A 26,259-nucleotide genomic window follows, 5' to 3' on the forward strand; every position below is an offset into this window, starting at 1 on the left:
CAGCAAATATGATCAGGAGATTGATTTGCCCCTCCAGGCAGGGTGGAAATAAATTTGAGAATATTACTGTGGACGCACTGCATGGATGGAGTTCCTGTGCTAACCCTGATGTTGACAATGACGAAGGACAGGGCCGTTCAAACCCTTTGTGCCCTTTGGTTGTGACACACACAGCACATTCTGAAGACTATAATTAATGTAATTTCTTGAAAGACTGTGATTGCATTTGTAGTTACTCTTGTACTTGCCCTGCCATGACATAAAGAAAAGAAATGTCTTGCTTAGTCAGAAATGGAAAAAACTCTAAGCGTAGTGTTTAACAAGTAGCATTATGTCAATGTTACTAAACAAAACTAAGGGAGTGCCCCAAGGCTCAATGTTCAGTCCCATTTCGTTGTGCATGCGGACAACAGTTTGCACCGTTTAAGGTATTGTTTTAATATGAACTGTATACATCCTGTGGTGATAGTTGACGAATGCGCTTCATTGATCATTGCCTTGTTGAGAAAGCTGGTTCCCTATCAGACAAAGGTATTTTCATTTCCATCATACACAGACTGTTTATAAGTGGGCGTAGTTACTGTGACGTCACCTATTGGTTAGTGGACTATTTGAAGCCTTGAGTTTGACATTTTGGAGGCCGGAGCTGAGGAAGAGGGCGGGCCGAAGGGGCCAGGTACCATTAGCTGGTAACTTACAGTTTGTCATGCCAACGCTAGCTTGGTTACCAAGCTGCATCTGTAATTCACGTTAACTGGGATATTAATTGGGATACAAATTTTGGCGAGTAAAAACAGGCTCGTTTATAATGTACTTACTGTACAAAAGCCGACTCCGAGAGTGTCTCTTTGTACAGCGAGCTAAGTTAACAAGCCATGCACGGTGAGCACAGACACCAATACCCGCTGATTAGTGCTAACTAGTGCTAATTAGTGCTAACAAACAAATTTAATAAAACTTAAATTTCACTCTCCAAAAAAAACCTGGAGCACAGCCCTCTTGGACAGTGCACAACTACCTCACAGCAAAGCATTTCTGGTTCAATATTTGCATGAAAAATCCTTCAAAAGGCACTTACACCACAAACACACCTGAGCTAGCGGCTATGGTGTGCACATTTGTGCCTCAAATGTACATATGAATGGTATTTGTGCCTCACACAAATGTACCATTCACATTTACAGCCTGCTAAAAAGATAACCGTGGTCTCTAGACCACGGTTATCTTTTTAGCAGGCTGTAAATGTGTTTATTTCTAAACAGTTGTGCATTTTAAAATGGGCCTCTGCTTTATCATACACTATTAAAGGTACTACTTTAAAAGGTTGCAAACAGATCACATAGTAATAAGAAACATTTATTAGACAGACTTCAGATTTTTATTTCAATTACATTACAATACGTAACATTTTAATTTTCCTGGCAGTAACAGTTAAATCAAAGCAATATTGTATAACAATGTTCAACACTTATTGAATGTCTGACTACACAAACAGTCACTGGAGTGCTGCTGAGAAGATTACATTTTTTACTAATAAAATGTTTTTCATCAGAGTGTGACTGATACTGCACTCGCTTCGTTTTGGAGTAAACGTTTGATTTTAAGGGTTGTTCAGTGTCTCTGGTTTTAAAATTATTTCTCATAAGGTCTAACATTTTTAAACATTAAAAATGATTAGTTTTAGCCTTCATAAAATCACATTTCTAAAATTAAAAAAAGCATGCAATTGCAAATATGTGTTTACGGTTTGAAATGCAGTAAATGGATGTATTGGGGTACCATAAACTAGTCCAAGAACACAAAATATATAGTGGTACGGTGTTAAAGGGACATGACAAAACACTTGTGTGCTTCCAAAGTCATCTGAAGTGTTTCTCTCTTTTGTGTTTGCATGCCTAGTCCGATATTTACATCTGAAGATCAAGGTCACATGTGAATTTTATGTTAGGATCCAACTTGTTGTGCAGCATTCTGTGACGTGTTCAGTTCATCCCAAAGGACCTCCACATCAGTAGTGCATCTAAACTACGGCCCAATATGTTTAAGATGTTTCCTGACTATACACAAAAGAAACTCTTTGAAAAGCAGCCAAGGTCCGTTAGTTAGCCGTCTGCATATATAACTGTTTACAAGGTAAACACAAAAATCACATCCCATCTAGTCTCGTCACTGCCAATGAATCAACTACACCCCTACAAAGTATATTTCATAAAAATGTTGTTCTTAAAGCATGAGAACAGCGTCAGAGCTCCGATTCATTCGTTCATGCCTGAGCCAGACAGACAGACAGGAGTTTGCTTTGTCACCGGTAGTCAAGGAAGAGGGCTGAAAGGTAACCAAGGGGCACGCACGCACACACACACGCACACACTTCATTCAGTCCTTTCTCTCTCACTTCCTTATGGCAATCTGAATAGAGAGGAAGCAGAATGCCACCTCTGGCACATTGATGGCCTGTGCGTGTGTGCTCAGGTGTGTGTCTCTCTGAGCGTACATGGCTACTTGTATCAAGGTGATGTTAACTCAATCACAGATGCAGATAATTCACTTTTTGATCTGTGCCTCTTTTAAGAAACAGTGCTGAGAAGAACAGGAAGAGTGAGTTAGAGGTTTGGAGTGGTGCAGCCTAGTGTGACCTCCAGGAGTCTGGTGATGATGTCGGAGTGTGTGGGGTGAAAGGTCAAACCATCCACCTCCATGGCCAGATGACCAGTTTTCCCACTTCTTATCCCAAAACGCACCAGAGTGGAAAGGATGGACTCCTCCTGGAGGAGAAAGAGAGCGTGAGATCTACCGTAGGTACAATTCATGGCGAACGTGTCAGCAAACAGTTTCCTGCTTCCACGTCCAGTGGACGCGGTGCATTATATTAGCATTCCTTCATCCGGTATTCACTCTCCTTCACTCTCCTTTTCTCCACCGACTTCTGAGGAAAATAGGCGCTTATGTACACCAGCTAGTCTACTGTTTGGTGTTGGGCGGGTAGTGCACGCTGGGCTTTACTCAGAATGAGGCTGATGAGAGTATGCAGGCCAGAACCCCCGGACATAAGGTAGAAGAGGCTTTCACGCTTTGTAGAGCTGATGGGACTGCAGAGTTATGATCATGTTTGGTGGGTTCGTCACTTTGGGAGTTTTTAAATTAAACATATTAAATACTGTTTATAGCAAACTTTAATGAATACATTTCAAAAGCAATAAAAATAGTGCATTTAGTCTTTAGCTTTCTATTTGTATGTAACAACTGTTATGATTATATAACGTGTCATTTCCTTTATTTATTTAGTCATTTTTGTTGTATCATTTGAAAATACAGTATATACACTGTGATATTGATCTGTTTTTTATGAATTTGTGGTGTCTCGTTTACTCTCTCATCATCTTAATAATTCATACAGACAGAGCAACACACATGAATGATAGATATTATTGTAGTTTACGACTTCAGAGTAAATCAAATTGAAATAGTTCCTGTGGATTCAGTTCCTGTAGAGTCATTCAGTACTCTCAGCTTTAAAGAAGTATTATGTAAATCAAGTAGATATATGTGTCTTGTGTGTGCGTGTGTGGTGTGTGTGTTACCTTGTCCACAGATGGCAGGTTAGCAGTCCAGTCCTGGAGCTGTTCTTGGGGGATTGTGTTCTCCAAACCCAGTCCCGTCTTTCTGTATCGCTGGTGGGAGGGGCAGGTGTGCAGCAGATAGAGCCCATAGGCCACAGCATACCCTCCCCAGTTAGACACCCCTTCAGGGGGGAAGGACGTGGGTGAGAGTGGGTAAACCACAGACAAACAGAAGGATAACTCCAAAGATAACGTTAACGTTGAAAAGGCATTTTACTGCTTTCTCAAAGCCTAATTGATGGTTCTCAATGAGTAATGACATAAAAACAACAAAAAGACCAAAACAGTTTCAAAGTAACACAAACCGACAACAAGAGACACAAAATGACTACAAAGAGACACAAAGCACCTACATAGAGATACAAAAGTACTAACAGGAGCAAAACAATGTCAGACAAAAAAATAGAAACACCAAAACAACTACAAAGAGTACGAAAACGGGAAAAACTAGAGACGAAGATAACTACAAAAAGACTAAAACAATTCCAAAGCGACACTAAACGACTACACAGTGACGCAAAATGACCACAAAGAGACACAAAAGCACAGAGAGAAGCCTAATACCAACGAAGAAACACAAAACAACTCCAGAAAGAGGCTAAAGGAGGTTAGCGAGAGGCCAGGTGGTCAGTGCGTGTGTTTGACATACTGTAATGCATTCTGCATGTACACCTGTTGGTGCACATTATGTATCCATACCTGCAGGAGCAGTGTAACAATGATGCTACAGTCATCACATGTATTAAAAGCATATCTGTGCTGTGGTAATGCACCCATAACAACAGCAGCCGTATAATCTGTTCAAAATCTGTGTTAAATTTGCACGAGTATAATGATGGCGAGTCCGTACCAGCAGTGACGGCATAGTCAGCAGGAACTTCACAGGCTATGAGACTCCCATTAGGCATCAGAGTCTTCACCTTTTCCTTCAGTTTGCCCATCCCCAACTCATTACCACCATCACCGATTCCTGCAGGCTCAGAGAGAGGAACATCTCATGAGCTACAGACAAATTCATAATCATCTCTAAAAGATTTTTCATGTTCATATTTAATACTAATATGTGACAATAGATTTGAGAATAATTCTGGCTTTTCTGTGCTAGTAAAATGTGTAAATTGAGCTTTAACACTGGAATAACACGCAGTCTGTTTTTTTCTTTGAAAGGCTATGAAATCATCAACATGATTAATTATTATTATTCCATTATTACTTGCAGTTCGAATTCTGAAAGTAATAAAAAGGTATGCATTATGAAGTTACCTACCTGTAGTGATTATTCCGGGTATATCCTTGGCAGCAATAAACAGGTCATCAATGGGATCCACCAGATGTTTGATGTTTACTCCTCTCATGTTGTAGTAATTTCCATCTCCAGCACGTCCAGCGCGCTCTATCGCCACAAGGTGGTCGTACCTGGTATTACACAAGACAAGCACATTACGTTCACACTCTGAAAGCTGAACGACTCAATGTTTTAAAGAATGCCGACTACTAGTGTGATCACTAACAACGATCTATACCAAGGACACTGATCGACACTAATGGAACCAACGCAGACTACTCGAGAGAATCAGTCCCGATGTGAAGTCGTGTTTGGGCTGGTAGTCAGTGGGGACTTGGTTTGGGAACCGGAGGGTCGCTGTACCAAGTATGGAGACCCCCACACCCCAACTGCTCTGCCATCCCTCCTTTATGCACGTGTATAGGTCCCATAGATTTGTGCCTCTATGTGTAACGTGTATAAATAACAACAGAGTGAAAAGATTGCATTTTCACATACAAGTAAAGGTTTACTTTCTTTCACAATAAAGGGTATTTTATTGTGTCCTTGGGCCTTACTGCAAACAGGTCAGCTCACCTGGGCTTGCTGGGGTCTCCATGGTGACACAGGAAGTGCAGTGCAGCGTCTGGGCCGCTGTCTTCAAATGTGACCAATGGGATGGCAGCTTTCAGCACACCTGAGGGCGGCGTCACAGACTATTAACCCAAGAGCAACGATGAAGGACATTTCAGTGGCGTTATCAGATTCTGGTCCATCTCTTCCCCACCTGTCCTCACAGCTTCATCATTGATGGCCTGGTTCATCTCCAAGCCTCTCCTGTCCGTCACCATTGTCACCCGCTTCCCTAGCGACAGCAGCATGGTCGCCATGGCAATGGCTCCAGGGGGGCCATCAGTCTCGTCAGGGGGACTAAAGGGGGAAGATGTTCATTTAAACAAACATCTGTTCAGTTACATACTGAACAATTAACTATGCATCAGGATGCAAGCAATTCAAATACATGGGGATTAGGATAATGAGTTGAAAGAACACTTTAAAAAGGAGTGTGAGAACCACTGCATGGCTTTGTATATAAATATACCCGAGTGTGCAGACGTGTGTGTGTGCAGGTACCTACCTGTGCATGTAGTGTGTTGGAAAGCCGGTAGTTATGGCAACAGACGATGCGTGGGAGAGTGCCAGACAGGAGCGCAGGAGTTCATCCTGAACAAATAAACCTCTGATTCCTCGTTGACCTGGTTGAGAGAAAAGGAACAAACTTGCATCATCACATCCAGCAAAACCGGTCCTGAGACAGCCAGCTCTCCATCATCACTGCTAACAGAGTCAGAGTTATCTACCAAGTATCAGGGGAGCAACCGCTGGACGCCATCGAACATTATCACTTCATGGCTGTTCTTTTTCACATTCCATCCAGATTATCTGGGTTCTTCAGTTACTAGTTTGGTTTGAAATATAAAGACTGCTGTTTAGTTCGGAGTCTTGTTGTGAAGGCCACCCTTCTGCTTATGAATTGAATTATGCTACAAGCTAAGGGGAGGAGACTGTTTGGCTCTATCTATGTCACGTCATCATCGGCATATATGCACACTGCATTATGAATATTAACACAACGCATACTTGTTTGGCTATTGAATTGGATATTTTAGGAATGTTGCCAAATAGTCCAACACCCCTTTCTTATCAGTCTTTTTCATCCGATAAAAATTTGGCTTGACTGGGAATGTGAGCACTTCAATTAATGTTGGTTTATTCTTTTCATGTATTTTAGCATTGGAAACACACAAAGGAGCTTTAATGGATTAGCTGCTCATGATGAGATCTTCCCTGCAGTGCCACACTAAACACAAAGGCTAGATGGATCCGTGTGCATTGTGTTCATACGTTATGAGCAACACTGGATCTCTTGCATACGGACGAACAGAAGTACAGATGGTGAGAGAGACGAGTGGTTTTCTGGGCAAAGTTTCAAGAGTGGTAGTCAATCACACCTTAACTTTAGAGTGTTATTATTGTTACAAGACTGAGGCCTTGTTCAGACTGCCAGCCCACATTTGTTTTGGACGTATCCAGATTAAAAAAACCCAAAACAGAGGCGTCTAATTGCGGACGCTCTATCCACCCCAACTGGATTTCAAAGTGTCTTTTGCGTCACTCGCTCCATGCTGCAACTAGCAGAGAGCTATGGAGGACAACGCGGAGGAGAACAGAAGTGAAGACCTTCATGACTGCAGGACTGAATGTCCTAATGTGTACCAGCCTCTACTGCTCCGCATATTGTTTTGAGGGAGAATTAATGGACCTCCATTAGTCACCAGAGTAGCTTCGTCATTGTCCTGCAGCCCATGCAAATAGCTGTGTTGCGTCTCTGCACGTGTTTACCTGGGTCCTCTCCAATAATCGTCTCCAGCTGTCTGATCTTTGCCACGGTCCTCTGAGATGCCAAACTGTACAGCAAGGGATTGTGGGATACCAGGAAGGAGAAGGGAATCAGTTCAAGATTGTGATCCGTGGAGGGCGAGCCTGCGGAGCCCTCAGAGGGTGGAGGTGTGGGAGAAGAAGGGGACGAGTCTGGGATGTCAGTCAGGAACATACAGCCTGGTGAGTGACTGAATGCCAAAGAAGGCTCTGGATGGAGACAGAAAATTAGGTCTTAATACATTTCTTGAAGAACTTATGAGAAAGGTACGGAGTGAATCCATCATATTGCTCACTGCTGCTGATTATTGCTTCTATAGCGGTCACTCCACAGGCCCAAAACACTGGGACATCGCCAGGCTGCAGCTGTACTTGCTCCCCATAGTTTGGTCTGGACAGGTCCTGTATTCCGAGGAGAGCTCCACACACAAATAAAGCCAAGTTATGTTCTGGCAAACGAAGGTTATTATCCTGTGTAAATAGTAATAATACATCATATTTGTATAGCTCTTTAAAAAGTCCTCAAAGACACTTCACATGGTAAATAATAAAGGCAATAACAATATAATCAAGGCAGAGAGATGACATTATAGCTGTGATAAACAAAAGAGAAACATTCATAAGTGACTTCACAGGTTAAACGCAGATTTAAATAGATGAGCTTTAAGTGCAGTTTTGAAAGTGACGAGTGACGGATAATGTCTGAGGTGCTGGGGGAGGGAGTTCCAGAGGGAGGGGGCAGCGATGGAGAAGGCCCCGTCCCCCCAGGTCCGATGCTTGGACAGAGTAGGGGGGGTAAGGAGGTTGGCGTCGGTGGATCTGAGGTTGGGAGCGTGTTGATGCAGGAGGTCTAAAGGTATGAAGGGGCGAGGTTATGAAGGGCTTTGTATGTGATGAGGAGAATCTTGAACTGGATTCTTTGCTGTATGGGGAGCCAGTGGGGGTTTTGAAGGACTGGGGTGATGTGGGCTCTGGAGGAGTGGGAGAGCAGACGGGCAGCTGAGATCTGGATGTTTTGTAGTTTGTTGATGATGTTGGTGGATGAGCCGTACAGGATGTTGTTGCAGTAGTCCAGTCGAGAGGTGATGAAGGCGAGGAGGAGTGTTTCAGCGGCTGAGGAGGAGTAAAGTGTGTGTGTGTGTGTGTGTGTGTGTGTGTGTGTGTGTGTGTACCTGGGTCTCCTATGTGTATAGGAGGTCCATGTGCAAGCGGGTTGAGATGAGTAACCTCTACTGCTGCATCCAGCATGTCAGCAGGAACAGGACGCATAGTGACTATTAGAGGGCAGCTGAACACTCCTGCAGGAATACATGGCACTGCAGTCTGGAGACACACACACACACACAAGTATCGTAAAGTGCAACAGATAAAATGCTCATCAAATGTGACAAAGACCATAAAGCTGAGTCATAAGCAGTGTGCTGTCCAAATGATCAAACACTATATTATTTATAATATATATATTTTGCCAGCAATATATATATTATAGTCTCTCTCTCTATATATATATATATATATATATATATACACACACACAAGTAAGTGCTGGGCAAGTTAACGCATTATTATTATTTTAAATAAACATATAAGCACGAGAGAATAAACTTCTCTTAACTGAAACTCTTTATAAGCTTAGCTTCCTCATGCTGCACGTTACAGATCACGGTACAGACTACAGGTTCCATACTTCACCTACGGTCCCCTGGGTCCTAAGTCCCTCCATGTACAGCTTCTTATCACCCTCTATGTACCAACGTACATTTAGAACAAATACCACACATATTACGGTAATCAGCGTTGCATAGTGTCTGACCAAAATACCCAAAAAAGCAAAAAATAAATGATTCATTTAAATAATTTTTTTCGAGTTTTTAAAGTGTTTTGTTTGGAATATGTATAATAATCATATCATTTAGTTATTACTACTGAGAATTTAACAAACATAAAAACATGACGTAGGTAGGTTTGCAGTCTTCAAGGTGTATAAAAACTGCTGTTAAAAAGCACCTGATGTGTTTGTAAACCAAATGTTATTGCCCTTTTGTTCATATAGCAGTACTTTAAAATAAAAGTGCGCAATACACTACTTTTGAATTCATTATTGAATTTTGCTCATAACAATGCGATTAAAAATTGTAAACGTTGCCCAGCACTAGTTTTCACATCTGCAGTAGCGTAACTACTGTTCATTTGTCTATGGTGGCGTTTTTATAAGGTTAATATTGTAACAGTGTTGCTAGATTGATTTGTTGTCATATAAATATATGTGACTGGTTCTTGTGAGTTTGTTCTTGTCATTGTGTTAATTACATTGATTTTGACTATATGCATTGTCCGTTAATTACGAAGCATCCTGTCATGTAAATCATGAGATTAAAAATTGTAATCGTTGCCCAGCACTAATATATACTAATCTATATATATATATATGAAGAGAGAGAGAATATAATATATGTATTTAGCTTGCTCTATTTATGTCCTGATAGATTGTATTACATTTGAATACACTGTTTTAAATAATGTTAACAAAGTTGATAAATAAACAATTGATTGACAGAAAAATAATAAGCAACTATTTTGATGATTGGGATTTCAGGTCTGAAAAGCTAGAATTTTATTTCATCTGCTGTTTTATTACATTAAACAGTGTATATCTTTGGTTTTTAGACAAAACAAGGCATCTAGAAATATCACCTTGGGCTTTACAGACATGGTGGTGTAATTTAATCTTTTCTGGCATGTTTGGAACAAATCCCAAATGCATTAATCAATAATGAACATTTTAATAAATCTTTAGTTGCCGCTCTGGTGTAGACCTCTATAAAGAAATGATGATTAGATAAATAACCAAATACATAAATTACTTTGTCAATGTCAAAGACATGATGACGTCAAGATAAGTGGGTCCTCCTTCATCCCGAACAAAGATTATACAACTCACGTCAATCACATATTTATTGAATTTGAAGTTTACTAAATTAAGTACATGTGTTTTTGACCATAAAATTGTTAATATTATTTTCACAATAGTTTTAAAACCTACCAGCCCAACGCTATTCTTTCCTGCCAAGCTTAATCAAACGCAGCCCGATCCAGCAGCGCTGCCAGTAAACCTATAGAGCTGCAATACATCCCTGAGTTGATCCTGTCTGCTTGTTTAATCTGCACTTCGGTCCTATCCGTGTCACCTTTATTCACCACACTGCCACTATACAAAAGGTGTTTCAATTCATTTGCAGCACATACAGCTCGGTAGATATTTGATCCGTACCCTATACATGCTGACATTTGTGCCCTGCTCCACGTTCCTGACTGGGACTCCAGCTTCCTTCAGTCGGCCCTCAAAGCCGAAACTGCAGCCCAGATAGAAACAAACCATGTCTGACCACAAGCCATGATGTGCAGCCTGCTGCTCTGATGCAGTCCTGGGAGCACAATCAAAAGAAGGAGTGAGGCTGGTAGCATTACAGAGTCAAGTAGAGAGATTTTCTTTGATTCCTTTGGGAGTGTGACAGTGGCCGCTGTACATGCTTTATGCTTTATTGCTTGCAAACAATGGTGCTGTTTTTTAAACATAAAAAATATAAACAAGGCTTAAAATCTTTGCATAGGTAACACTTTTTCATTAAAACATGATTGTCTATCTTAACCTAATTTTAACAATATTCATTATTTCTTACATTTTGGCCTACAAGCATGGGGCACCCGGGGTTTGAACCAAACCTTTAGTGCTGTGGTCTGTTGGTCATTTTTAATACCTTGGCTGAGCGCTGTAACTCTGCAGACTTGAGACCGTTTTCACCAGGAAACCCTCTTCATACACATGGTACTGAGAAACATCTGTTCTGAAGACACAGACAGACAAACAGTCCGCATAGATTAAAGTGAAGCACAGAGATGTGAGGTAGAAGAGAAATGTAATGAACAAACTACAAATACATAACGTTTGCTTAATGTAATGGATGGTCAACCAGCCACCGTTGATCTGGAACATGGACAGCAATAACGTAACGGCGTTTTCCATGAAAAGACATATTCCTGTGTACATTTCAGTTATATATTTGTTTTATAACATTTAAAGAACAAGTGATTGTAAAATGCCAATAAGTTTTCAGTAAAGACATTTAGTAGCCTGTATTCTATAAAGACCAGATCCAACCAGAGAGCAGTCAAGTCACTGATTTCTATACTTGAAGAATGTGTATGGCAAGTTACAGACGTCTAGTTGCAGACATTTTAAAAGCCCATTTGATTATTTTGGTAAAGTGTGTGATTGGCTGATGCCCTCCACGAACATCAGCTGATAGACATTGTAAGAGCCAGTTTGTATTCTTAACAGTTTTTTGTATTTTATGTTTATTGCAATAGTATGTGTTATGCCCTTTAGAATGTTCACCATATAATATAGGTAATTAGTAAAGGTAATTGGTCATGTAGTAGAATGGGCTTCAAATGTGTATTTTTGCCCTATAAAGATAAAGGCTCCTCTACTCTGTCCTGCTATTGGCTAACATTTGGTTGACTCCTTTAAGTAGGTTTTCAGTGTTAGTTAGGTTTTGATGAAGCAGGATGTGGAGCAACAATTTTTCTGACCGCAGAAGACCGCAGATTAAAGATTTTTAAATTAGAGCCAGCAGAAGGTCAATGTTTTAGCCACAATTATTGCACAAGGACTTTGTTTGTTTCTTTTGTTTACATCGAAGAATAAAACTTTTAACTACGAGCGACGTGCCTCATCCTTGGACAGCTAACAAGACAAGTTTAGCCTGCAATAGCTCATGGTGGTCTACGCGAGTCAGAACCCTTTACATCCTGCAAGAAGTGGCCAAGAAGGACGGTAAAATAAGCTGCCACTACATTAAGTCAGAAAAATTGCTCCGTGAAAAGATTGGATTTTCGGGAATGATTGGAGCACCGTGGATTCATGCACAAGGAATTGAAAGTTGAAACCACCTTTCTTGGATGTCTGTTGGATTTGTTTTGGAATCTGATGGACAGAAATACTCGCCACGGATGTCAAGTAAGCACTGTTATTGTCTTCCATGGACAGTTGAGTAAAATGCTTGTCAGCGGATCGTAAAACTCGTAAAAAAACGGCGAAAAACTACGCTAACGAGGTGCTAACGAGGTGCTAACGATGCGTTAGCAACCCGCTAACGGTCGGCTAACAAGGCCTGTTAGTTATGTCAGTAAATGACACGGCCTGAAACTGCTATACATGCTAGCTAACCTGGTTGAATGAAAAGACTTGTAACGTCAGTGGATTGGAATTAAAACGTATTGAGAGCTACAGCATTAAAATGGAACAAGAGGAAGTGGAAATGGAAACCCTTCCAAAAAGGGTATCAAAGCTTACTGTCAAGGCTATGGAGGAGAAGCTTAACCAGCTAATAGGGGCTAGGAAAGCAAAGTATGGACATCTTGGCAGAATGATCAGAGAGATCGATGCTTTAATGGATGATAATGAAAATGCTCAAGTAGTCTCTGCAAAAATATCAACTGATTTCACAAAAGTGAAGATGGAATTCTGTGAACTGAATAAGGAAGTCGAAGCCCAAATGTGTGAGGAAGACGCTATGAGAGATCAAATTCAGTGGTTTGAGCCAAAGTTTAATGACCTACGGCATTTTGTAAAAAAAGTGGAGAGCTGGTTGAAAAGTATCAGGCACCAAGCTGATGAAGCAGATAAGCTTGACGCAGAGGTTAGTCCCTCAGACAGCATCTCAATGGTTACTTCCAGGAAAATGCCTAATAGTCAATCTGGTTCTCTGGTATCTTCCACCACCTCATCAGTTAGGATTAAAGTAGAAGCGGAACGTGCAGCACTGTTGGCACGTGCTGAAGCATTGAAACAAAAACAAGACATTGAGAGAGAAGAAGCTCAACTTAAGGCAAAGAAAGAGCGGTTTGAATTGCAAACCGCCATTGCAGTGGCCAATGCAAAGCTGCAGGTGCTTAATGTGCATGAGTCAGCTCGTAGCACACCAGCTGGACCTAGTGATGGAATGAATGCTTATCTGCATGGCACAATGCATGCTGAGGATGAAAGTGATCATGTAAGCTTCGTTCATTGTGAGTCTTATCAGGTCAAGGGAGCTGACACGCCACAGAGAAGACACAGCATCTTGCATAGCCCTGAAAGAGTTGTCAGACCTCGGCAAAAGAATAATGCAGGACACGAGTCAGCACCTGCAAGCCAGAGTAAAGAGAATGACTTTGGAAACTTGGTTAGCGTCATGCAGCGTCAGAATGAAATCACTGAACTTCTGGTAAAGCAACAGAAAGTGTCTACTCTCCCACCACTTAATATTCCAGTTTTCAGTGGTGACCCACTGGAGTTTGGGTTTTTCATGAAAGCATTTGAACATGGGATTGAGGATAGAACTGAAAGCAACAAAGATAGACTCCATTTTCTTGAACAGTTCACTAGCGGCCAGCCCAAGGTGCTTGTTCGCAGTTGCCAGCACATGCAGCCAGACAACGGTTACACAGAAGCTAAGAAACTCCTCAACAAATACTTTGGGAATGAATACACAATTGCCTCAGCCTACATTGAAAAGGCTCTGAAATGGCCCACGATCAAGTCAGAGGATGGAGAAGCCCTTGCTAAGTTTTCTGTGTTTCTCACAGGTTGTTGCAATACAGTTGATAGTGTGGAATATATGGAGGAGATGGATAGCCCTACTAGCATGCGGGCTATTATCTCCAAGCTTCCTTTCAAATTAAGAGAGAGGTGGAGAGGATTTGCATGGGAAATACACGAAAAAAATGGCAGAAGAGCTAGATTCACAGATCTGGTCAGTTTTGTGGACAAACAGGCAAAGATCACTTCTTACCAGTTGTTCGGAAACATTCAAGATCCCAGTTTCTCTAAGGACGTTGGCAAGTTTAGAGGGAACATGTCAAGTAGTCCAAGATTCAAGGAGCAGAAGAACATCTTTGCCACAGGCGTTGAATCCGTGAAAGATCAAATCAAAAGGGACAAGGAAAAAAAGGAATCTCCCATAAGTGGAAAGCAGTGTTCTTTATGCCACAAAGGTCATGAACTTGAGTTCTGCAAGCTTATGAAACAAAAGTCTCACAAAGAAAAGCTGGACTTCTTGAAGTCTACGGGCTTGTGCTTCGGATGTTTGTCACAAGGACACATGAGTAAAGGCTGTCAACAGAAGCTTACCTGTCAGATATGCTCGCTAAAGCATCCCACTATTCTGCACATAGCCAACAAGACATTTGCTCACTCAACTGATGAAAGTGAGAACAGCAAGCTATCTGATGCAAACTCGTCTTTCACTATAGACACAGAAACCTGTGGTTGTACTGGGGCCGGCAAGGCGGAGTGTGTGCTTTCAATTGTTCCAGTCAAAGTAAAGTCTGTGAAAGGGAACCGAACAGTTGAGACATATGCATTCTTGGATCCTGGCAGTACGGCAACATTCTGTACAGAAGACCTGATGCAAGACCTGAAAGTAACAGGAAGAAAATCTAACATCTTTCTCAGTACTATGGGACGAAAAGGGCCAGTTCGTACACATGTTGTCATGGGACTGGAAGTCAGCGATTTGGATGGGAACAATTTCTTGGAACTCCCTCAAGTTTTCTCACAAAAAGAGATACCAGTCAAACTGGAAAACATTCCACAGCAAACCGATGTGGATAGATGGCCATATTTGAAGGACGTTTGTCTCAAACAAATCAACGCAGGCATTGGATTGTTAATAGGAACAAACACGCCAAAGGCATTGGAGCCGTGGAAGGTCATCAATAGTCAAGGAGAAGGTCCTTATGCAGTGAAGACCATCCTAGGCTGGACTATCAATGGACCTTTGAGCAGAGCAGACACTGGCAAAGGAAATACTCACTGGCCACAGGTGACTGCAAATAGGATTTCTGTGGAAAGACTAGAGGAACTCACAAGGCAGCAGATGAAGCATGACTTCCCGGAGTCTCGACAGGCTGAAAAGTTGGAAATGTCTGGTGAAGATAGACAATTCATGGATTCTGTGTCACAATCGGTGAAGCTGATAAATGGGCACTACAGCATAGGCATGCCGTTAAAGAAAAAGGAAATAACATTTCCAAACAACCGTTCCGTAGCAGTACAGAGAGCTGAATCCCTGAAACGGAAGCTTATTAGGAATGAGAAATTCCACCAAGACTATGTCAAGTTCATGGAGGAAATAATGCAGAAGGGTTATGCAGAACCAGTTCCCATTGAAGAGGTTGGCGGGAACTGTGGCAGAACATGGTACATTCCTCATCATGGGGTCTACCACCCAACAAAGAAAAAGATAAGAGTTGTGTATGACTGTACAGCCACGTTTCAAGGAACGTCTCTAAACTCACAACTTTTACAGGGACCAGACCTTAAAGACCCACTCCCACTTGAGAGAGCTCTGGGAGTTCAGTGGTGTGTGGAATCAGACACCCTTGAGTTCAGAGTCATCATTCAGAACAAGCCAGTGACAAGAAGAGGGGTCCTCTCTATGATGAGTTCTGTCTTTGATCCATTGGGGATATTGGCCCCTCTCCTCCTCCCAGTAAAGTACATTCTACAGGAGCTATGCCGAACAAAACATGGCTGGGATGACAGTATGCCAGAGGTTCTTGCTCAGCAGTGGCATCAATGGGTGATGAGCCTGCACCAGTTGGCTAACTTCAAGGTGGAAAGATGTGTGAAGCCATCTAACTTTGGGGAAATAGCTTCGGCTCAACTTCACCATTTCGCTGATGCCAGCGAAAAGGGTTATGGCACAGTCACATACCTGCTTTCAAGAAACCGCCAAGAGCAGTTACACTGCGCTTTCATCCTGGGAAAAGCAAGGGTAACGCCCCTAAAACCTGTCACAATACCACGACTTGAACTCACTGCTGCAGCTGTAGCATCCAAAATGGACAAGATGATGAGAGCGGAACTGGATCTGGACCTCAAGGAGTCTGTGTTCTGGACCGACAGTACTGCTGTTCTTCACTACATCAAGAATGAGAAAACAAGATACCGTACCTTTGTTGCAAATCGGATTGCAATCATTAGAGATCAGTCAGAGGTTTCTCAGTGGCGGTATGTTGGCACAGCAATCAATCCAGCAGACTTTGCCTCACGAGGTCTCACTATGGATGCCTTTTTAAAGGCAAAGACTTGGATAACCGGACCGGAATTTCTGGCAAAGCCTGAAGCAGACTGGCCTGACATGCCAGACAGTACATGTCAGCCTTTTTTGAATGACCCAGAGGTCAAACAAGCCACGGTTTGTGCTATTACGATGGAAGAGAACATGGATGCAACTTCTAGGCTTCTTCAGCATTTCTCAAACTGGTTTGACCTAAAGAAAGCAGTTGCATGGCTTCTCAAGCTAAAGAACATACTGAAGATACTCACTCAGAAGAGAAAGGACTTGGAAACCTCACTGATGAACACGAGTTTGGATGAGAAAGGTCGAAAGACAAAACCTGAAATGTTCTTCTGAGACCTGTCATCAAGCTCTGCTTATTGCTTGAAGGTGACATGTAACACTTTTGACTCTCGTCCACAAAATGGACATAAAAGCCTTCATAAAAAATGACAATGATTACTGGATGTTAATAGAGTTCCTGGTCTATTAGTTAATGTATTGCTGACATTGGTCTGACTTTTGCCTTTGTATTGTGCTGGCACTATGGCTCTTTATTAAGGTGCATAAGAATAATTGTTTTGTTAGCCACAAAGACAATTAGGGGCCGGAGTGTAAGAGCCAGTTTGTATTCTTAACAGTTTTTTGTATTTTATGTTTATTGCAATAGTATGTGTTATGCCCTTTAGAATGTTCACCATATAATATAGGTAATTAGTAAAGGTAATTGGTCATGTAGTAGAATGGGCTTCAAATGTGTATTTTTGCCCTATAAAGATAAAGGCTCCTCTACTCTGTCCTGCTATTGGCTAACATTTGGTTGACTCCTTTAAGTAGGTTTTCAGTGTTAGTTAGGTTTTGATGAAGCAGGATGTGGAGCAACAATTTTTCTGACCGCAGAAGACCGCAGATTAAAGATTTTTAAATTAGAGCCAGCAGAAGGTCAATGTTTTAGCCACAATTATTGCACAAGGACTTTGTTTGTTTCTTTTGTTTACATCGAAGAATAAAACTTTTAACTACGAGCGACGTGCCTCATCCTTGGACAGCTAACAAGACAAGTTTAGCCTGCAATAGCTCATGGTGGTCTACGCGAGTCAGAACCCTTTACATCCTGCAAGAAGTGGCCAAGAAGGACGGTAAAATAAGCTGCCACTACAGACATGTTTGTCCGTCACCATGGTGGGTTGGGGATCAGTCAACACTTCTGGAATGCCTCTCTCTACTGCTGTCTGCACAGAGCAGCATGCCGAGCGGTGTGTGGGAAGTTGCACATCAATGTTTTACATGGAACATTCATTACCAGACACCAGTTAATAACTAACATAAACATCAATGCGTTTACCGCGTTCATCGCTTATTGGAAAGGAGTTTTTTTAGTAGAGCGCAGATCTCCGCCAGATGCGTCTGTAACGACCACTGCCATGACGTTTGATTTAAAGAATACAAAACAACAATTTATGAACGCCCCGTCTAGACCACATGTGTACTAGACGTGTTTTTCACTCGCGTGTCTCACACAACAGACACGTTCTCGTTTGAATCTATGCAGATGTCTGCACTAGCTCTGTGCAGGTGGGTATGAGGCGTGACCGCAAATTACAGCGTTTATTTTGGCTTCAAGTCTACTGAGCAAACTGTCCCCCCCCACTGTGTCTCTTGGCCCAGAGTAGCACTCAGCTGTGGTATCTATACAAGTACAGTCCATTTATCTCTGGCGGAGTAGTGAGTGAGGAGTCAGCAGGCAGGCAATGTCAGTATAAAGCAGGTAATAGAAGGTGTTTTGAGAAAGTGTGAGTCACCGCAACCACGAGAGGTCCTTGAGCACGCAGCCGTAACTGGCCACCAGAAATATGATGCAGTTTACTGCAACAGAGGGAGAGATTAGCCGTGGCAGCATACAGATCGAGTAGCGAGTGACATGTGGTGTTGTTCCTGTGCATGAGCAATGAGCTGATGGATGGTATGATCATTTCTAATATCAGATCAGTGCATAGACTTTGGTAATCGCCGATGTAGCATAATAGGCTGTATCCTCAGGCCGTCCTGATACTGCTATTGGTATCAGCTCTTTTGGATAGTTGCTCACTGTGCGGTGTAGTGCGTTGCGTGTGTGTTCTACCTTATGTTAGCATGTCTCGCAAGAGGCGGACAGGAAGTCTCTCCTGGCTGGCTGCGATACAGGAGTGGCAAGGCGGCGGGATTTCTGCGACAGAAAGCTTCAAAGTCATCGGCCAGATGATTGGGCAGGATGACGACGTTGGCTTGTTGGTAGCCTGACACAGACAAGAACAGTTTATGCATGTTATAACAGAAACAAATCAGACAACAAGATTGGATCAACAGACAGCAGTTGAGAGTAAATAAGAGACAGTTGGGGAACAGAGTTGTTGGTTTGTCAGGCTAACTGAGCAGCTACATGTAGAGCTTTGAACTTGTGTTGCTGTCAGTGCAACGGTTGGCTCTATTTCATGAGTTTGATTATTTTGTTATTATTGTATTAACTTTTGTTGGCACTCGAGGCGCGGAGCAGCAGGCCGGGCGCGTGTCTAGTGACGGGATATAGAGAGCAGGTGGGTCAGTGTCAGCTGATGCACCAGGAAGAGACAAGAGCAAGAGAGAGACTGCAGGACGAATGTTTGCAGCAAATCTCGACTGGACATTGGACTTCTGGAGTTACAGTCAGACTGAAATGGTGCATCAGTGGCCTTTTGACATTTTGTTTTTGATTATTTAGCCACTAGTCTACAGCAACATAAAGCATTGTACGATGTGACTTACATTTATTCTTAATATCATTTTTCATTTTATTTTAATTTAAAGTTTTTAAATTGTTGTTTTCAATTCAAATAACCACTTTTGTAAGTCATGATGTAACATAAATGTAAAATATACCACTAATGGAATATCTTCATGGATATGAGCCCAATAGTAGCTCGACCTGTAGAAAGTCATACTGTTCTCTCTCTCACTGGATAAAAGGACCCTAGAAGCTGCTGTTGGGTGTAATCACAGCTATTCTTATCATCTTGAATTGTTCAAGCCTAGGTTTATGTTATACCAGTAAACCACAAATAATTCCAAGTGCATGGTTCCAGTGCCACATGCAACAGTACAGTCATACCCTGGTTCTTACCGTTAGCTAGTCCAGTCGTGATGCTTATTCTGGGATCTTCCTGCCTGATTAACAGCCTCAACTCAGCAGGACTCAGAGAATTTAAATAATTTGACTGCTCCATTACATGAACACGCGCTTCTGTTAGATACTCCGACTGCTACTGCAATTACTTCCTCCTATTCCGTGGGCAAACTGGGATCTGCTAATCTCAGGTTCTTGCCTCAGGACCAAGTCGAGCTACAGACAGTCGATGCAGACGGCAGTGGAAGCCATGCAGCGGGGGAGAACTCCGTCTTTCAAGGACTGGTCATTCTGGCCCGCTTCACTCGGGTAAATGTTTAAGTGGAGGATGTGGTCAATCATTTAAATGAATGGCTCAAGATGAAAAGGGGGCAGGAATGGGGTAAAGGGAGAACTACTAACAGAGAGGATTATGACATGTGTCTAAAGAGAGACAGAAGAAAAAGCTTTATGTAGAGAGAATGAGCGGGAGAGACAGTTCACACTGTGGGTTTGCTTTTTTCGACAGTTGTAAAAAAGGTACAGGAATCTCAAATTAGCAACTAAATCACTGCTCTGTGTGTTTGCCGTCTCGGCACTCTTAGACGTGCCATCAACTAGTTGCTCCTAAGTTGTTTCTTGAACTTGCATTTTTATTATTTTAGTTTTCTATATTTTACAGGTGATGGGGCACGTGTAACACAATCCAACCAGTCACTGCATCAACTCACCCCCATCCTGCCACAAACCTAGTACACACAGAGTGAAAAAAACACATCTGTGTTGTAATTCATGCGACACAAATGCTGGTCTGGATGTAACTTTTTATTTTGTTTCCTGTTTGGTTGAACTTGGTGAAGCTGCCCTGTAGTCTTTTGGGCTCATCTGACTGAGAGGGGAACACCATCTCAATGAATGAATTCCAATATGTTATTTCCATTACCTAGTAAAGTCAACGTCTGTGAACATGAGCTCTCTCAAAGCCAGAAAACAGAAGGAAGTGTAAAACGTGTAATGTCATCAAGTATAAAGTGTGGAGCTGCTCACAGACAATGAATTAAAAGACTCCACTAATACCACAGTGGCATGTACATATCACATCCGAATGCCACCAAATGTTGACTAGATGTTCACAGACGGTTATTACATACAATAAAGCAAAGAGTCCATCAAGACCTTTGCCCATCTTTGAAATGTATACACACATGAAATATAGGCGAAGAAAATAAATAGAAATAATAATGATATATATTTAATAAAAAATCCAAAAGGTACGTAATTATACGTCAGTCTTTATTTAATTAAGGAAACCAATCACCCAAAAATGTAATTTATATGTACCAAAGACTGTTATCATAAAAGTAGGTTATTTAACTATTTACTTCACCCTCTGATGCCGCAGCCCATAATAGTGCAGCCAGCACTTCAAACTGACCCATACAATGAAAACAAGATATAATATGAGCACATCTTGTAAAATATATAATGAACAATTCTTTATCTTTATTATATATGATGGGCGGATATACTATGAGCGTGATTTAATTGAAAACTGAATTGAAATAATCTAAGATTAATCATGAATCAAATCATAAACCAACAATATACAGTATATATATATATATATATATATATATTTTTTTTTTTCCAATGTCCAGAATTCAACAAGTAAATTCATTGCATGTATTTGTAAAATGTGTCGAGTGAAGGGAATAATCAAAGCTCAAACTGGAAATGTACTGCCTGGATCGGGAGTAGCCCAAGAACTCTACAGTCTCTTGAAGGCAACTTTGAACCGTTAAGACATTCCCACAATTCAAGATTCAAGACACTTTAACATTCATATTGGTCCGTTACACCACAGTTATGTCTGACCGGGCATTGTGGCTGGTTGACAGGCAGCATCTATTCAGTAGATATGGCTTTAGTTTTAGATTAAATGGTGATATTGTCTTTAGCCTGATTTATTAATCTGGCTTGCTTTGTGTTGAGATAAATAATATTACTGATTAACAGATCCCTGTGGCCTTTGAACCTTTGCTGTATTGTGAGAAGAGCCCAGGCCAGCCCTGTGAGGAGCCAGACCTTAGACAATGTTCTGCTGGACTGGAGGAGCAGCTAAACTCATCTTACACACCTAAAAAACATCAATATCAGTTTAAGTGTCCGCTATATTTGAACTGTATTTCCAATGCTTTACATGCTTTACATCAGATAGCTACACAGTCTATGTTTCCGACATAGTCCCACCTCTTCCTCTTATATCAGCTGATCCTCAGCTGATTAATCACAAAGTTCCTAAACGAAAATAAATGTACATTTAACTTTCATTAACAAATTAAGAATGTGTTTAGGTCATACAAATAAATCTGCAAAATTAGAAATTATGATTTGTAATCAAAACTAAATATATGGCTCTAACACACCTGATGACGTGCCGTGATTGGCGCGTTAATATTCAAACACAACTTGTCATTTTTCACCCCTTTTGCAACAAAAGATTTTAAACCAGTTGCCTAATTGTACTTGCTTTTCCAAACCCTTAAAAGCAAATCTAGTAAGAGTTTATCTATCTCTGATAACAGAAACACACATGAAATATGAACGCGTTTGTGTTTTACCAGAGCTACAGAGACTCCTGAAACATCCGAAGGAGCGTCTGGTGGCCTGGAAAGCAGTCAGCATGCTGAACCTAAACATACACAGACGGAACACAAAATCATTTGTTATCCAAAATTGTTATTTTTTCACTATTGAAAACTCACATTATTGTCAGTCAAATCTATATTTAAGGAATTTAGGATGCAAGAGAACGAAATGCTGAGCGAGAGAGCTGTCTGAGTGAATCAGTGATTTGACTTTTTGATGGGCTGACTATTCCACTGAAAAGAAGCGTATGCCAGTCGCAGCGTTTTATCAGAACGGTTTTTGAATTTGCATCCGCAGCATGTGACGACTGTTGGATCAGATTCTTGTTGAGGAAATAGTTGCTTCGTTTGTGGTGTTTATTTCTCAGCCACATTTTTGTGGATTATAATTAAAGACCACTGACTAGTTACTGTAGTCAGACTGTCTGTACGGTAACTGCACAGTGTCTGCAGACAGAAAACAACACACTGCAGCACAGACATGACAGAAAGAGGAAGAACTGACCAGCTGATATTTGAACTGTAAAATAGCACGGTCAGCAGTCTGTCATCAGTCATGTAAGCATGTGTGGATGTGTTCAAATGAGTTCTTACGTTTCCCTACGTGACGCTTTTGATTCATTCATTCATATTGTTGGTGTAGAATTAGTTTCTATTGGTTAATACTTCAGCAACGGTACCTTTATTTTGAAATGCAGTTTGGCCAGCAGCCATTTTAATGGTTGCGTTACAGGTTTCTTGTAATGTACTCTGGTACTAACACTCAATGAGAAGCAGACTGTCACTGACACCCCAAACACAAAACAGGTGCGTATCACCCATCACCTGCGATGGTTCGAAGACCAGTGAAGACCCGAGAAGAACCCCTTTAGTTGATCGTCCTGTCCTGCAATAAAGCAGCCGCAGGTACACTTAGATCTGTGCTCCAGGTGTTCCCCCGTCACTGCTGCACTCTGGGTAACGTGATGTCACCTGTTTGTGTTTACACTCACATGGTGGAGCTGATTTCTGTTTGCTGCCACCTGAACCACTGACCTGAACCAGACCAAACTCTGTGATCCGGAGTTCATTTCATGCTTGTCGGCCCATATCATTTGGTTATTGTTTTATTACAATTTTGATTATTTTCCTTCTATTTTATTATAATTTCTTTGCAATTTCAATTTTGTTGCTGCCATTTTATTATAATTTCATTCAAAGAGCATTCTTCATTTCATATTGAAATTGTTCCGTAAATAAAACCAGATATATTGTAGCCTGTGTAACCTGGGCTTCTTGTCCTTTCAGTGGAAACTGTTAATCTAGTGTATAGTAACTCGTAATGTGCTGCTGGTTGGCATTCCGGTTCAAATACGGTGAGATGTTCAAAAACTGGTTGGAATTTGAAAGTGTTTTCACGGATATAAAGACATTGATTAAACGTTCATTTAGACATATATCACCGGGATTTGAATTACTGGCTTTCAACTGTATGGGGTCAGATCAGTCTCAATAATTGCAAATGCACACAGAAAGACTCACAAATGCAAATAGAAAGATTCACAAATGCGCACAGAACAATTCACAAATATATTCGATTTACAAATGCACACAGAAGGATTTACAAATATATTCGATGTACAAATGCACGCAGAACAATTCACAAATACATTCCAATGCACACATAAATAAATTACGATTTATATAAATGTAAAAAAAAATCACAAATATATTTCTGCATTTGTATGTATTTGTTTGTGGATTTGTATGTATTTATTTGTGGATCGCACTGCATTTCTTTGTGGATTGCTACACATTAGTTTGTGGGTATTTTGAGACTGCTCTGTCGTCGCTGGATTCGCAAATGCATTTTTTTTTAACGTGAACCTATCTGTAGCCAATCAGATGTCAGCCTCATTTTCAACCAATCACATGAGCGCAGTTCCCCCCTCCCCTCCCCACGAGACTGTCAGCTTTGTTGAATCAGGAAATAAATATTGTAGCTGTCTGTGTTCATCAGTAGAGACCGGACCAAACTACGTGTATAAATGTTATTTCGGAGTTCCTTTTTGTTGGTTTATTGCCGTTAAATCACAGCCAAATCAGTTTATGTTGTGTTCATACAGCTATGGTAAACAGCCGACATGTGGCTCGCTAGACACAGTGACTACAGCTCGATGAAATCCACGGAGCTCCTCTGGACTATGTTATGAACCAGACATGACGGCGTTTAGTTCCCCGTGATATCTGGGACTTCTACAACACGTATTGAGCAGAAATAGAGGCTATTGTTCTACTGTTGATGGCGGACAGTTGAACAGCTTTCAGGCCGATAAGCCACGCCCCCTTTCCGACGCGTCCAGCGCGATGGACGCGATGCACGCGAATGAACACAAATGCCAGAAAGCTGCCATTAAATATTCTACGTATTCTACGCTCTACTGAGTCGGAGTGTGTCGTCACGTATCAAGATGACCGGAAACTGACAGCCTCGTTCGGTAAAGTTAGAGCGATATTCGGTTGGTAGTGATGTGTCCTTCCGTGTCGAGGCTTCGAAGCGTGTGTCGAGTAATCCAGGAAGATTTTTGTGAAGCGCGTATCGAGGCTCGTGTTGATGACGTATGTGGTGACATTCGAAGCCTCGCGAGACGGTGTTATGGTTCAACCAGGGACCCTGTTAACTGGCGACCTACAGCCGAATGCGTCTCATGTTGTCGTAGCTACGACAACTGTTAAAAACGAGAAGAGAACACGTAGCTGTCCTCATGAATGCCGCATTGTTTAGTTTTGCAGTACAGTGTCAAACCTTCTCATTTACAGTCTGTGGTCAAAACGTACCGGATTCCACGTTGGAGCGTCTTTTGAGGAAACTAGTCCACTCGAGTTTGAAACATCGCTTGCTTGTTGTTTAAGTGTTGAACCGACAGAATGAAGAAACAATAACAACGTTCGTCTGTTAACAGACGCTCCTGGTGGAATCAAATATGACTTCGGTCAAGTGGTCCGTCATCTGCGGAACTTCGGTCACGTCACGTGACCGAGGTTCCGCAGATGACTCAAACATTGTATTGGTGATCGCAAATTAATTAATTTTAACATCGCACATGTTCTTCATCTCTTGTAAAGCACTTTGAAGTGCATTTGATTTGTTTGAACGTTTCTTTTAAATAAAGTTTGGTTGACTCATTCTCTCATACAGACTTCTTTCTCACTGATCACGACATCATCGGAGATCATGCTCCTGCTGGGTGTCCTTAGACCTCCACAGGAAGACATCCCATAAACGATGCAGACTTTGACAGGCTTTGAAGGAGAACGTTTGCATCCTTCATGGACATAAATTACTATCCGAACAACTCACCAACGTTAAACTGGGAAAACACAAAACAGCAGTCTGGGAGGAAGACGAGGCAGCGCATGGAGGCAATCACTACAAACCAAAGAGAATCTAAACACAGAAATAAGATACGCAGGAGATGATAAAGAAAGATGACATGACCACTTTGAATATAATAATAAATCAGAGAAATGTCTTGCAAATCAATTCTGTCAAAAGGAAAAAATGATTACAGCTTAAAAATAACGGTGGAAGACATAGAAAAGCATCTTTCCAAAGATTCTACCTTGAACAAGGCTGTATAGCCTATAAGACACTAAACCAGACTTCAATGATACAAACAGCTTCATCAGCAAAGCCTCTCTGTGACTCCATCTATCAGTTTATGTCATTTCCTCTGTTCAAGGGCTCCAGTCCATCCACCACCACGTGGTTCAACTCGATTGAACACCAAAAGACTACATATCTCCACCCTGCCATTCATCAGCACCTACAAAACACTTGACTACAGCTGTACTGCCCTACAAGAGGCAAAAGACCTTCACTATGGTTCAAAAGAACTTCAGCGAAGGATCGCTGAAACCAGATATACGCTGATCATAGCAGAAATGAAACGCTTGTGTGAGCCAACGCTAAGAGAACTAGAAACATGCTCACCTATCAGAACTGAGTTCAAAGCAACCAGGTGATGATCGTAAACCATAGGAAATGAACCGTAGTCAAAGTATTATAAACAGTATACTGCCA

At 41.5% G+C, this 26,259-nt stretch overlaps 1 protein-coding gene across 1 annotated transcript; it reads right to left on the reverse strand.

Moving 5' to 3' along the window:
• Window positions 1-1,368: 1,368 nt before the first annotated feature.
• Window positions 1,369-25,135, reverse strand: dglucy (D-glutamate cyclase). Its single transcript, XM_079175356.1, has 15 exons — window positions 25,014-25,135; window positions 22,170-22,240; window positions 18,553-18,706; window positions 11,082-11,168; window positions 10,595-10,748; window positions 8,496-8,646; window positions 7,620-7,742; window positions 7,288-7,533; window positions 6,023-6,140; window positions 5,672-5,814; window positions 5,482-5,581; window positions 4,888-5,036; window positions 4,471-4,590; window positions 3,582-3,742; window positions 1,369-2,765 (listed from the first exon to the last, which is right to left on the reverse strand). Exons 2-15 carry the CDS (start codon window positions 22,231-22,233, stop codon window positions 2,604-2,606), a joined length of 1,932 nt encoding a protein of 643 aa, XP_079031482.1. The 5' UTR covers window positions 22,234-22,240; window positions 25,014-25,135; the 3' UTR covers window positions 1,369-2,603.
• Between the last annotated feature and the right edge of the window lie 1,124 nt (window positions 25,136-26,259).

Source organism: Pholis gunnellus, assembly GCF_910591455.1.
Source record: "Pholis gunnellus genome assembly, chromosome: 15".
NCBI lineage: Eukaryota > Metazoa > Chordata > Actinopteri > Perciformes > Pholidae > Pholis > Pholis gunnellus.